This window comes from Copadichromis virginalis, linkage group LG17 (genome assembly GCF_057382275.1).
Source record: "Copadichromis virginalis isolate Kocher_CV1m ecotype Utaka linkage group LG17, C_Virginalis_male_GT1.1, whole genome shotgun sequence".
In the NCBI taxonomy this organism is placed as follows: domain Eukaryota; kingdom Metazoa; phylum Chordata; class Actinopteri; order Cichliformes; family Cichlidae; genus Copadichromis; species Copadichromis virginalis.
The window spans coordinates 40,365,072-40,378,861 of NC_140634.1; the positions used below are offsets into that span (position 1 = coordinate 40,365,072).

General features: G+C 41.8%; 1 protein-coding gene across 2 annotated transcripts; it reads right to left on the reverse strand.

Moving 5' to 3' along the window:
* Window positions 1-6,127: 6,127 nt before the first annotated feature.
* Window positions 6,128-10,532, reverse strand: LOC146689977 (toll-like receptor 1). Of its 2 annotated transcripts, XM_085437082.1 has the most exons (3): window positions 10,501-10,532; window positions 7,755-10,220; window positions 6,128-6,672 (listed from the first exon to the last, which is right to left on the reverse strand). In XM_085437082.1, the coding sequence occupies exons 1-3, from the start codon at window positions 10,512-10,514 to the stop codon at window positions 6,669-6,671; spliced, it is 2,484 nt and encodes an 827-aa protein (XP_085293208.1). In that variant the 5' UTR covers window positions 10,515-10,532; the 3' UTR covers window positions 6,128-6,668. The 2 variants fall into 2 exon arrangements, with proteins under 2 accessions (XP_085293208.1, XP_085293207.1); XM_085437081.1 differs by having other exon boundaries at window positions 6,128-10,220.
* Window positions 10,533-13,790: the final 3,258 nt, after the last annotated feature.

Sequence of the window (13,790 nt, forward strand, 5' to 3'; positions counted from 1 at the left end):
TCACCGTATATTTTTCCAATTTTAAGAGAAAAACTAGGAAACATTTGTGACCTGGCCATAAACAATACTGTGCAAAGGGTTTGAGAATTGTTTTTATTTGCTCTTGCAGTAGCATCAGAGAGGAATCTGAGCACCCGCCGACACACTTTGGCAAAACAACATTTACTTATAAACAACTGCTTTAGCTTCCAGAAAATAGACAGTGAGGTCCTTATAGGTCGCTGATCTCAATATGATAAAACCAATATAAGAGTCTGTGAAAAGAAAGAGACGCTGATAAAAGTTCTTGAAGCACTGAACAGCTTAACGTCCAGGTAACTTGACTGCGAGTGTACTTTTCTCCCACTGTGCTGTGACTAATGTTAACTGAGAAAGAATCGTCACATTACTTTTAGTACATTAAACATTTGCACAGTAATCTATGTAATCCTGTTTCTGACCACTGACGTCTTTATTTCAAACCGGCATTTTTGTTGAGTGTCAAGTTTGATTTTGTGAAGCTGATTTTCTACACAGCCTTTGTGTACACGGCTGAACATGTGAGGGGATGTGGGCTCGGTCAGTTCATCAAATAAAGCCCAGTAAAAACTGATGCTTATGAGAAAGGTGGGCAGCACGTGCAGCTTTTGTATTTTTTCATTCATTGGACTCCTTGATTGCATCTTCAGTTTTGCAGTCTGTCAGTCTTGCTCCATGCATTGCAATAGAAAACAAAAATGTGTGGCTTCCCATTGTACGCTGCAGGTAAAGAAGCAGCTTCCTGTTTGGTCAAAGTGATATAAGCAACGTCTGCAGAGACACACGAGGACACGGACCGACAATGTTAACTTTGACTACCTCCACCAATCAAAGGACACACCAGAATCAGCATCAGCATCAACCGACCACCTTACAGTGTCTGAGCTAGTTAATGAAGACAGAAGGGCTGGAGCATTATGAGATAATGTGTCTGCTGAGTAAATCTGAAAAAGGAGAAAAGGGTAAATGTTTAAGTATTGCAATCAATGTCAAATCATAACAAAATAAAATTCATTAGTGTGTTTACTAATGCTCTTGGTTGTCATGAATGTTTGGGATGAGAATAAAATCAGGAGATTAAAGAGATCCACGCTAGTTTTAAAGTTCTGTGAATCCTTCAGCAAGTGAACAGAAAGATCTGTGACTGAACTTTATGCCACAAACAGAGAACTCCTAATGAATTTATTATTTTCACTAAACCTGCAGGTTTTAGACGTGTCCTCAAACCAACACAGATGATTTAAATGGCTAAATTAGCTCCTGCAGTTCTCCAGAGGCCTGGTAACGAACTAATCATGTGATTCAGGTGTGTTGACCCAAGGTGAGATCTAAAACCTGCAGGGACACCGGCCCTCGTGGACTGAGATTGCCCACCCCTGTTCTAGTTCCTTAGTATGGTTCCCTCTCGTGCCTCTGAGTTTCTTCTTGATTTCTTGTTTTTTATGTTAGTTCCCTTTAGGGTCCAGTCTTTCTCTTTCTCGTCTCGGTGTCCTGTCATCAGTGTCCCCGTGTTTACCTTCTTTCCCCCGGTCATGTTCTGTCTCTGTGAATACGTTAGCAGTCCTGTCCGTCTGTTCTCTCCCGTATTCATCTTCCTGTGTTTTGTCCCTTTCTCCCCCCAGTCTGTCATGTCTCCATGTCTGTTGAGTCCAAGTCCCAGTGTCAAGTTCATGTTCCTTAGTCTGAGTCTCAGTGTTCATCTGAGACTGTAGACATTGAAAAGTCCATAGGAAAGATGGTATCTGATTATACTTTCTCCAGAATTGTCTAAGGAGCTGGAAAAGAAAAGCGTCTGGACTCCTTGAAGACGTTTCATCTGAGAAGATTCTTCAGTTCTAAGAGCGGTGAGTGGTGGCGAGTCCCAGGTTTGGCGTCCTATGGGAGTGTCCCCCCAAGAGGGTCATGGACCCCCTACCTAATCACACAAGCCAAGGTGTGAAAACGGGTGTGGGTCACAATCAGCCACAGTGTCGGTCAACCCACTGTGAGGCCCAGGGACAGCACCTGGCCACGTACAGTGATGACACCTGGGTCAAAAGGAAAACCCAAGAAGGGGAATCCTTCACTGAGCTCTGAGCTGAGCAAACATGATAAATTTGCTTATCTTTTTGCAGAATATAGCAATGGCATTATGTTATATTAAACTGTGACTTTCACGGGTTAACCTGGGTGTGTTTCCTAAATCAGCAGCAGATGCTGAACAGCTGACTATTCTGTGAAAACAATTAATCTGCAGATGAAATATCTGAAGCACAGAAAGTGGAACATGTAAACTGATCAACTCAAAGTAAAACACAGTTAACCTTAAATACCAGTGATACTCTGTTTACTCTGATTCACAACCGGAGGGCCTTTGAACAAATGAACAGTCGTGCACTACTTCCCCAGCTGCAGCCTCAATTCATCCATTATCTACCAGAAGTGCTGTCGAGTCTAAACGAGTGTGTGGTCTCAGCTTGTGAATTGGAGATTATTCATGTAAACTTCAGGAGTTGGATCAGACCTCACAGGTTCTCTGGTTATATAAACCCCCTGCACTAAAATCTGTTTGTTCTCGTTTTCGTGCCCCACTCTGCCTTTTTCAATTCATTAACCTCTCATTAGTACACGAGGATCTGCCTCCCAAACCGTAACTTATTCCTTCGGCAATTATCTACTAGAAATGCTGTAAAATCTAAATAAGGCTACGGTATCGGCTTGCAAACAGAGGACTCTGCTTTCTCATAGATCATACAGAAATGATTCGGACCATGCAGCTCTGCTCTCCCAGTTTGTAGCTGTCCACATTTCTGCAGCGATCTCGTTTGCAGCCCTTGGTCTTATATAATGTTTATATAATTGTTATAGGATGTTAGTTAAAGAAGATGAGTCTCATTCTTCCAATCATCACTCATAAAACACATCACCTAATGCGGTGCTGAATAATTCATTCCTATAAAAGGAGTGGCATTTGACAACTTACGAGTGATTTTGAAATCTCATGAATTAAACATCGTGGCTCTTGCTTGTCTGTGGATGCAAATGGCAACATAGGTGGTGATGTTAATGCCAGTGATGCATCTCTGAATGACAGCCTGAGTAAAACGAAGAAAGGGCCTTGATGAGGGCTAAGTGAGGATAACAGGGGAATACTGATGGAGGATTGCTTTGTATTGCTCATTTTTGGGGTTATTAATTAAAAAGCTGAATGTAAGTAGAAGCTCTCTTAGACAAAATCTACATGGTAAAGACGTCTCTTCACATGTTGTAGTAAATGATTTCCATAGCTTGTTCTGTTCCTCGGTGATGTTGTAGTTATGGAGGTTAAACAGAGACTGCAGCGTGTTGTGCGCTCTGCTGAGAAGGTGATTGGCTGCAGACTCCCATCTCTGCAGGACCTGTACACCTCCAGGACATTGCGGCGTGCAGCTCGGATCTCAGCTGACCCTTCTCACCCTGGACACAGTCTGTTTGCCCTGCTCCCCTCAGGCAGGAGGCTCCGGTCCATTCGCACCAGAACCTCTCGCCATAAGAACAGTTTCTTCCCCTCTGCTGTTGGACACATGAACAATAACCATATGACTGTTCCCACCACTAACACATGACCCTACGCTGTGTCACTGCATCATTCCATGTTTGGCACTGATCACCACCTGCACTCATGCATATATCTTTCTACGTAGCACTTTTAATTCTTATTCTTACTTTTATTTTTTCATGTCTATTTAAGCGCAATTTATGACAGCATGTTTGCACTGAAGCACCGCAGCAATTTCCTAATGTTGTAAACCTGCTCAACATTTGGCAATAAAACCCATTCTGATTCTGATTCTGATTCTAATGAATCATACTGTGAGTATTTATTATGCATAGAGCCATGGAAACAGGCTCTCGTGAGGTCTGCTCTCTGCAGTGTCTCAGACCTCAATGACTTCAGCTCTTAACCACGGATCTACTTTTGAGCCACAGCAGAAAATATACCAGCTGTACAATTTGCCCAAAGGTGCATGCACTCCAGGCTCATGCCAGTGTTGTACTTTTTGCAATTATGTGAGGGTGCACTTGCATCCGGGTCATGCAGATTGTGTCATTAGTGGGTAAACAATTTTGTTTGGAAGTCCACGTGCCTGCAGCCTACAAGCAGTCACTACAGTAGAGTCCCAGACTGTGCAGCACATTCTGGGTGTGTCCTCCAAGGAACAGACTATGAAATAATGTAATAAGAACAAGACTGAGTGCATTGCAAATGGTGAGTATAATCCTGGACTCAGGATACAAATCAGATCTCAGGTCTTACTCAGATCACATTATTCTTGGGAAGTGTGATGTAATCGCCATATTGTTGTGTACAGTTTGAGGAATATATTCCAAATATACCCTTATACTCTCACCCCCAACTAGTCACAAGAGATGGCGGCGGCTCCCTAAACTTGGTTCTTTCAGAGGTTTCTACCTGTTAAAAGAGAGTTTTTCCCTCCCACTGTCACCAAGTGCTCACTCGGTTCTCTTTATTTTACAGTCTTTATCTTAAATATAAAGCACCTTTAGGTGATTGCCGCTTAGATCTATATAAATACAAATTAATTCAGTTGAGTATATATTATACTGCAGCAAGCAGGGGTGAGTTTAAAAGGCGGGCGTGGGGTGTTCAAGACCATGTGTAATGCAAGGCTTTCCTAACATTCTTTCTAAATCTTTTTTTAAGATTTAAAGAGAAATATGAGCACAGATCCATAGAGGCTGGAGTCCATCACAGCAGGCAAGACCCCAGGCTGTGTAAAGATGCCCCAGAGACAATCCAGCACATAACAGCAGGGTGCAAGATGCTAGCAGGCAAGGCATACATGGAACAACATAACCAAGTGGCCGGCATAGTGTACAGGAACATCTGTGCCGAGTATAACCTGGAAGTCCCGAGGTCACAATGGGAGATGCCCCCAAGGGTGGTGGAGAATGACCGAGCTAAGATCCTGTGGGACTTCCAGATACAGACGGACAAAATGGTGGTGGCTAACCAACCGGACATAGTGGTGGTAGACAAACAGAAGAAGACGGCCGTAGTGATCGATGTAGCGGTTCCGAATGACAGCAATATCAGGAAGAAGGAACATGAGAAGCTGGAGAAATACCAAGGGCTCAGAGAAGAGCTCGAGAGGATGTGGAGGGTGAAGGTAACGGTGGTCCCCGTGGTAATCGGAGCACTAGGTGCGGTGACTCCCAAGCTAGGCGAGTGGCTCCAGCAGATCCCGGGAACAACATCGGAGATCTCTGTCCAGAAGAGCGCAGTCCTGGGAACAGCTAAGATACTGCAGGACCCTCAAGCTCCCAGGCCTCTGGTAGAGGACCCGAGCTGGAAGATTGAAGACCGCCTGCAGGGGCGCGCTGGGAATGTTTTGAAATAGTTTTTCTTTTTAATCAGGTTTGTACAGTTGTTATTGGGTTAGTTCTTAGTCATTCTTAGTTGCACTGAACTGCAGCATGTGGCAAAAAATACACTTTATCTTTGAGCAGTGGCTCATGGACGTGGTCGTCCCTCCGTCTATTTTTCTTACCTTGTTAATTTCACCTTTCACTTTTGCTCCTCCTGCACTTCTCTATGGAGTCACAGCCTCCTGTGCCCGTGAGGACTCGTTACTAGCTGTTACTACTGTTGACTGTGCAGCAACAGCAGCTGCAACAACTAACTTGTCTGTTAATTTTGACTCATTTTGCTGCTTTTATTTTCAGTGTATTTTTATTTCTCTACCTCAGCTTTTCACCACTTCATCTGCACTAAACTCTTTTCTACAACCTGTGTGAGTGCACAGAGAAGGTACGGGAAGAGCTGGTGGTTTAATTGGGCAACACGGTATCTGTAATGAACTGAAAAGTTTAAAGCAGCATGAGGGTCTTATCTGATGTGATGTGGACTGGAGTGAGATCATTTATGGAGGTGTTTGGAGTAAAATAATTATTCATCATAGAATTTACAAACAGATTATTTCCACTTCTTCACAGCAGAGTGGACCAAGTGGTAAAAAAGAGACTGGACGTTTATATGATGGTGTTCCTGCATGCAGTGCTGCCACCAAGTGGTCCAAATGAGCATATGTCCACAAAGAAATGTAAAACATCATGTAATGAAGTCAAGAATTATGAATTGAGTTTTATTAGTTTCATGGCAGTGCTCTGTCTTTCATGGTCCTGGGTCGTCGACCCAGTGTTTTGAGTTTATTGTTATTATTATTTGTGTTTTGGGGTTTTGAATGCTGGGTTTCTGGGTTGGTGCTCCCTCTGTTGGTCCCTGGTGTTAGTGTCTCGTCAGGCTAATCAGGTCCAGCTGTGTCTCCCACCTGTGTGTGATTTCCCAGTGTCCCTCTGTGGATTTATAGTGTGTGTCTGCCTGTGTTCTTTGTCGCGTCGTCTGTATTCATCCTCTGTGTCACCCTGTGTTATTGCGCACTCTGCATTGCTCCGTGAACCTCTCGGTGACTCCATGTGCTCTCCCTGCAGTCCTCCTCTCGTGTTTCAGGTTTGCCGTTCTATAGTTTAGTTTATCCTTAGCTCTGTTTTGTCATCCCCACTTTGTGTTCTGTCTTCTATAATAATCACCCTGCATTTCAAGTAGTGCTGCATTCGAGTCCTTTTCCACACATCACACGGCTGCTGCCCCAGTCGTGACACTATCTGTCTCACCTGTAAAGCGTAACAACAATTAGAATCCATTAGATTTCATATTTATAGTTCATATTTCTGTATAGTTTTCATAATTATATCCGGTTCATAGCCTGTACATACTCATAGTTATAGCATATTCATAACATACCTCCATGTACATTGTAACATTGAGCTCTCAGAGGAAATGTGAAAACTCATACATTTTTAATAAAATGTTTATTTAACAAACAAACAAAGTAAAAGATAGAAAAGATAAAATAATATTCTACTGATATCAGTTTCTATAAAACACCTAGTTAGTGACTACATAACAGCAGTTGTACCTAGCATTATATAACCAATCAAAAAGTGGAAAGAACATATTTATTCACACGGACAAAATTCAGTCTTCTAAAGTCATTGTGGTTACAGTCGTTTCTACAATGGCAATGATGAGTAACGACTGCCAACGTAAACTGAGAGCAAAGACATGATACAGAAATAGCCCTCGTTTCTTTTTCACTCACTTTATACGCCTCTCTGCATTTAATCATTAGTGATTATTAATCTCTGCCTCTCTTTCACACTGTGTCTTTGTCCTTTTCTTCCTCTCCTAACCCCGATATTTGCCCCTCCCAGAGCCTGTTTTTGCTAAAGGGTTCTTCCTGTTAAAAGGGAGTTTTTCCTTCCCACTGTCACCAATTGTTTTCTTGTGTTTTCTTTGTATTATTGTAGTGTCTCTACTTTAGAATACAAACCATCTTGAGATGACTGTGATTTGGTGCTATATGGACAAATACGTCACCTGTACTGTACAGCATCATCATTCCTTGCTGTGTGTTGCAAAGTGTCATTAAAAACAGTGGATGGAGACACAAAGACAAAGCCACATCAGAACAGACACCACATTTCTCTGCATGCAAAATACAAATGATCATCGAAATACTGAAATATTTCAGATTTAATATTGACCAGTTATTGATTATATTTATATTTATAATGGTTTGTTTTCATTTTTTTCATTGACAAAAATCATTTTTTATCATCAACCCAAACCTGTTTCATTGTGCACATTAGTATGTGCACATTTCATGCTTGAATAAAATAGTTTCGTGACTTACATTTGGTCTGCAAACAGAGGTACTGTATCTGAAATGGCCAGTGCAATGTCTTTCAGAACAACAGATTTGTCTGCAATATGCAGCGTGGATTTCAGGCTTGCCCAGAAAGTCTGCTGCTTCCTGTCATCTTTTGGCCACTCAAGGTATGTCTGCTGCCTCAGCAAACTTCTGAGTCTCAAATACTTCTTAGGAAGAGAGTCTGTCGGAATGGGCTCCAATAATATGAAGACCAGTGAGTCCCGATGGACACTGATGGCTCGGTGCTGAGCGAAGAAGAGCTCGTAGTTGCACCATTCGCTTTGCACAAAGTGTTTGGAGAGGACAAACAGCGTCTTGTAGCTAGACTCAACACAGTTGATGATGTTGTCTATGATCCACTCTCCAGGGACAAAGTCTCTCTCGTGGACACATAGGGAAAATCCAGCACCTTCCAAAGTGGGAACCAGGTGGGTGTCCACCCAGTCAGAATCTTGATTACTGTAGGAAATGAACGCATGATAACTAAAGGATGCATTGTTCAAAATATTGGAACGTTTCTTGCCTCTCCTTTTCATCCTTATCCAGACCCATAACATCTTTGTATACCATGCTCCATCACATTTATGAAAAACCAGACCTACGGCTGCAGATATAACTATTAGCACGGGCAGCGCAACTGCAGCTTGAAGCCACATCTCACACGACAGCTTACTGGGTTTGTACTCTGACAATGGCAGACCTGCAAATGACAGTGGTGTGTTACATGTATAATCTAAGGGCCAGTCCATTAACAAGGACTTGTTGAAAGCAGTGATGAACCAATAGGAGTCACACGAGCAGACAAACGGATTGCCTCCAACTTTGAGTTTCTGAAGCCTGGGAAGCCCTGCCAAGACCTCTCTCGATATAGATGTGATAGCATTCTGGTCTATGTGAAGACTTAGCAGAGCTGGGACACTAAGATCTACCGGGATAACCTGGATGCTGTTGGAGCTAAGTGTAAGATGTGTCAGCTTGGAAAAGCGAGTCAGATCCTTTTGCATTATAGACGTTATTCCTGTCTTTGACAAGTCAATCTTCTCAAAGTCTGATGACAGATATGCAAAGACACTGTTGCCCAGGTTGTTGTTTCCAAGGCTAAGCTCAGTCAGCTGAGCAGGCCAATAGCAGTCCCCATCCAAGTGGATGGAGTTGAAGCTGAGATCCAGAGACTCTAGTGAGTTCATCTGATGTGTCTTCTGAGAGATAAAGGAAAGACTGCTGAAGCGGTTCCTGCTTAAAGACAGCTTCCGCAGTTTGGGAAAAACAGAGCTGTTTGAACACGGAGTCCACCAGAAGCCCGATTCTGTCAGCAGGTTATCTGATAGATCAAGAATCTCCAGTGATGGCAGGGCAGTCATGACTCTGCAGGGTAAAATATTCATTCCAGTCCCAGAGAACTTTAAATAGGTCAGTCTGGAGAAGGCCTCAAAGCTCATGTTTATCGTGGGATATCTGTATTGATAATGATTCACACCATTAAAGATAACTGAGGAAAGATTGATTGTGTGATTAATGGGTGGTAAATTAAAGCCATCTGGTGTATCCTCATTGTAAGTGATGTTGACAAATGAGAGCTCGTGGAGAGGGGAAAGCCACACGTTCTTCATGAACACCACCATAAACGTGCTGTTTATCCAGGTGTTTTCTAAGGTGAGATTCTGTATAAAAGGCATTGTTCTCAGGTTCTTAAAGGGGTTGTCGCTCACATTGCAGCTGTCTGGAAATAGAGAGATGAATCGCAACATTTTTGCTTGTGTCACATTCAAGTCCACAAGGAGGTTCTCAAACATCCCAAAGGTTCCACAAAAAGATGCAAAGAGGGACAGTTTTTTGAGAGACTTGATTTTTGCAAGAGAACCAGATTCATACTTTTGCCAGTGAGTTCCTGCTCCCAAAGCCAGATGCTGAACAGAAGCATTCATCAGGGCATCAAAGTCACCGTAGCTCACTGACAGAGCAGCTGTACTACCCAGAGACAGGAAGTCTAGCTTTGTAAAGTTCTGAAAGGATGCCGGTAATTCATAGCTGGTATACAGGTTGTTGGCCAGATCAAGAATTTTCAGCTGTTTCAAGGAAATGTCAGGGATGAACGCTAAGTCATTGTTAGATATGTTGAGAATTTTGAGTGCTGGTGTGTGGGTGAACACTGTGGCTGAAATCTCCCGAAGTCCACAGTGAGCTGCTTTCAAAAAACAAAGCTGGGATAGTCCAGAAAACTCAGTTCCTTCCAGCGTTTGGATGACGTTGTAGGAGATGTCCAAATACTGTGTTTCGTTGGAAAGACTTGATGGAACACTGGTGATGTTTTGATGTGAGAGGTCTTTGACACCTCGCATTGATGTGACGCATAGTTTGAATCCTTCGTTATTTTCCTTAATAGCTGTGCAGTCCGGTCTCATTAGGGACACGATGACTACGGTCCCAATCAAAACAGCCACAGATGTGCTGAAAACACCAACATAAGAGAAGTCATTCAAAGACACGACCATTTACTGTGCAGGAATATCTTAGCACAACTATGTTTCCAAAAAATAGCACCGCCTGAAATGTAAATAAAAGTAGAATGCACATCATTTAAAGTTCACAGTAAAGTATGCGGCCATAATAAAATATTTTGAATATGATTCCAGCATCAAACAGAGAATTTGAAAATCATCGCATTCAGTTTCAAAGCTGTACAATAAAATAGAACAATAGATGTACCAGAGATGAACATGTACGTTACCTTTGTGGAGACATAGCTTCAGCTTCGACTATGACAAGTTCAGGTCTGAGCTGTGTGAGTACTTTTATCCTGCTCTTAAAAGAAACTGTTCCTCTTTTTCCTCTTTTAAATTCCTCTTTCTCTCTGGTTCCTTTCCGTGACTTTCCACTGAGAAAGCAAATGTTATGTCTAAAGCTTACGCAACTGACAGGAGAAAAAAGTATTTCCTCAGAGGGTCTTTCCAATACTATGCAAAAGTCTAAAGTATAATTTCATTTCCTCATATTTTGCTAGGAAAATGAAAAATGGGTGCAACAGTTTATTACAACATGTCCAACCATATATGGAAGCACAGTTTAAAAGGCAAAAACGGACTTTTTACAATTCTTATGAACTTGACATTATTTGATATATTTAAAGTCATATTTGATATGACTCCCTTTATTCTTCAATACAGCCTGAAATCTTTTTGTTATTTCTTTGAGAACAGTTCTCCAGCCTTCTGAAAGGACACGTCTAAGCTCTTCTTTAGATGCTGGATGCATTTTGTTCCACGTCCTACACCGCTTAAATACTTTTGAGCTCTGGACTCTGGGAAGAGTCCTTGATTAGTTCCACTGTGTGGTTTCCTTTGATTCCGATCATTGTCAAGTTGAAAGAAGAAGCTGTTGCCAACCAATGGTTTATAGACAGTATTGTGTAGTCAGTCAAAATCTGACTTCTCAGCATCTACAATTCCTCACATTTTGACAAAATACCCAACACTGCTGGCTGAAAAGCACTGTGCTGTACAAACAGCCATAGACAGCTATAGACTACCTCCGTACATACATTACAGTCTAAGGAGCTTGGAGAGAAAGTGACTGGACTTCTTTAAGATGTTTTAACTCTTCACTTCTTCCGTTTTTTTTCTATTTCTTGTGGATACAGTTTTTAAATGCTGCAGATATTTTTTAAAGCCCTCCACTTCTTCTTTAGACGTTTACTTGTCCTGTTTCCCCAGTTTATTAACGGCACACCACGCCGAGATCTACCAAGTTTTTGGCCAACAGCACTTTGAGAATCACCTTGTTGGTGCAAAAATGCTATTTTGTGAGTTTTGGAGAAAAAGTAACACATCATCCGCATAAAGGCTGATTTTATGTTCCACGTTCTTGCATTTTATGCCCTTAATTAATGAATTCTGTCTAATTGCTGCTGCTAGTGGTTCAATAAAAATTGCAAACAGTGAAGGGTGAAGTTTCGGCCGTTCCAATACAACTCTGTGAAAACGACTGGAAACGCTAGTGTGGACGCAGAGCGTTTTCAGACACAAACACCGTTTTCAAATCTATCCGGGCCGGTGTGGACGTAGTCGAAGAGTGAGACGGAGGAAAGACCAGCTGCTCTGTTTACTCTGTTTTATCTTTAGATCTGCATTGTACGGGCTGAGGTGTGTTTACAGTGCACTGATACCTGGGATCTAAGCAACATGTCATCAAACTCTGTTGCTTAAAAATCCCTCTGAGTACATTTTCACTGGAATATGGTGCAGATTTGACTGACTGTGAAAACCGTTCATAGAAACAGCTGAGAATAGCAGAGCAACAATGCAATAAAGTTACATAAAGTTTTCAGACACGTGTTGCTTCACCTTTGTCATCATATTGCACACCATGTGAGCTCAGCTTCTTATCTGTTATAAAAAATAATAAAAATATCTGTTATAAGTAATTTATAGTGTTTTAAAATTCAACCTGTAATTCTGGGAAATATGATGACCCCCCCCTCCCCCAAACACTCAGTGTGTCCTTGGGTAATCATAGCATGGTGTGGGAGTTTCCAATGTCACTTCCTTAAATTAGGATAAATGTGGTGGCGAGCCACACATGTTAAAATCCACAGCTCACCATTAGTTGTTTCACTTTAGTTTACTTTGCAGTCGCAACTTAATACAGTTTAATTATTAAATGTGTTTTTGCACCTTACAGTGTTTACATGGTGCACACACACATTAGCACTTTTGTGTTGTATTGGTTCAGCTTTCTTTGTTTGAGTTACCTCGGGCTTCGGCTTCTCCTTCCTGGTTGGCAAACGTGTGGTTTTGGCCTGAAGTGCTGCTGACAGCCTCTTTGGACTGAACCACGCGCTTCGCTGCCTCAGGGGTGTTTGGTTATATCGCAGCCATTTTTTTCCTCCTTGTGTGTCATTTGGTTTAGCTAAGCCAGTATTTAAGTTCCCTCATGTGTCGCAGATCAGTCATGTTTGTTTGAGGTTTTCTTAGTTGTTATCTTGAGTTTAGTTTATTGAGTCGACCTCTTTTATTGGTCTACCAGTTTAAGTTTTTGGCTTCGTTAATAATCTTTCATATTTTTGTATTAAACGCCTGTGTACTCTGTACTGTTCGGATCCTGACAATTAAGGAGTAATTTTGTCCATAATTATTAGACACAACGACACATTTTGCATTTACGTGAGCAGTATTTTAGTCCTGCGTATCACCTCCACATATCAAATGTCTCGAGGCAATGACTGTTTTGAATTGACTCTATAAAAATAAACTGAGCCAAATCCTTAATTTGTCCTATGAAGTGGTTTGTAGCCAAATGCATGCAGACTCGTGCTGTTCCCATCAACCTCAGCTGTATTTTGTGTTTTCTGCATTATCAAATGTTCTCAAACCACCAAAAAAGTTGATGATTGTATTAGTGGTATGGACATTTCAAAGATTTCTATTTTTATGATTGTTGTCTGTGAAGGTTCTCAGTCATCCAGGTCATCGTAGTCAAAGGAGCTTGCAAAGAAAAGCGTCTTTAAGTTGCGTGAAGACGTTTCCCCTCTCATCCGAGAAGCTTCTTCCGTTCTAGGCTCAAATGGTGGAGAGTCCCAGATTCAAGCCTAGTGGGAGTTTCCCCCCACAGACATTTTTATGATTGTTATGATTTTTTTAGTCCAGATTTGTCTAGTTGGAGAAGAGGAAAATCTCTTCTTCAGTAATGTTGTTTACACTGACGCACCGTGGTTGGTTTAGTTTTCCTCTTATGGCGGTCTCACCTCACGGTCACATAGAAACTCTGCTGTTTGTAGTTTGTGGCTGAGAGCTTAATTGTTCAGGCCCAGCTTCCCACTGACAGTCTTTACAGTGACAGTGAATACATCCGGTTGGTCTACAGAAAGAACTGTGTGGGCAAATGAAGCTGCTGCGCAGTTTAAAGCTGAAACCTGATGCAAGCTGTTGTGTTTTTGCAGCGACCTGCAGAGGTTTGGTGTTAAACTGTCTCTGTTCATTGGATGGCTGAAACAAATATATTGTATATATAAATATATATATT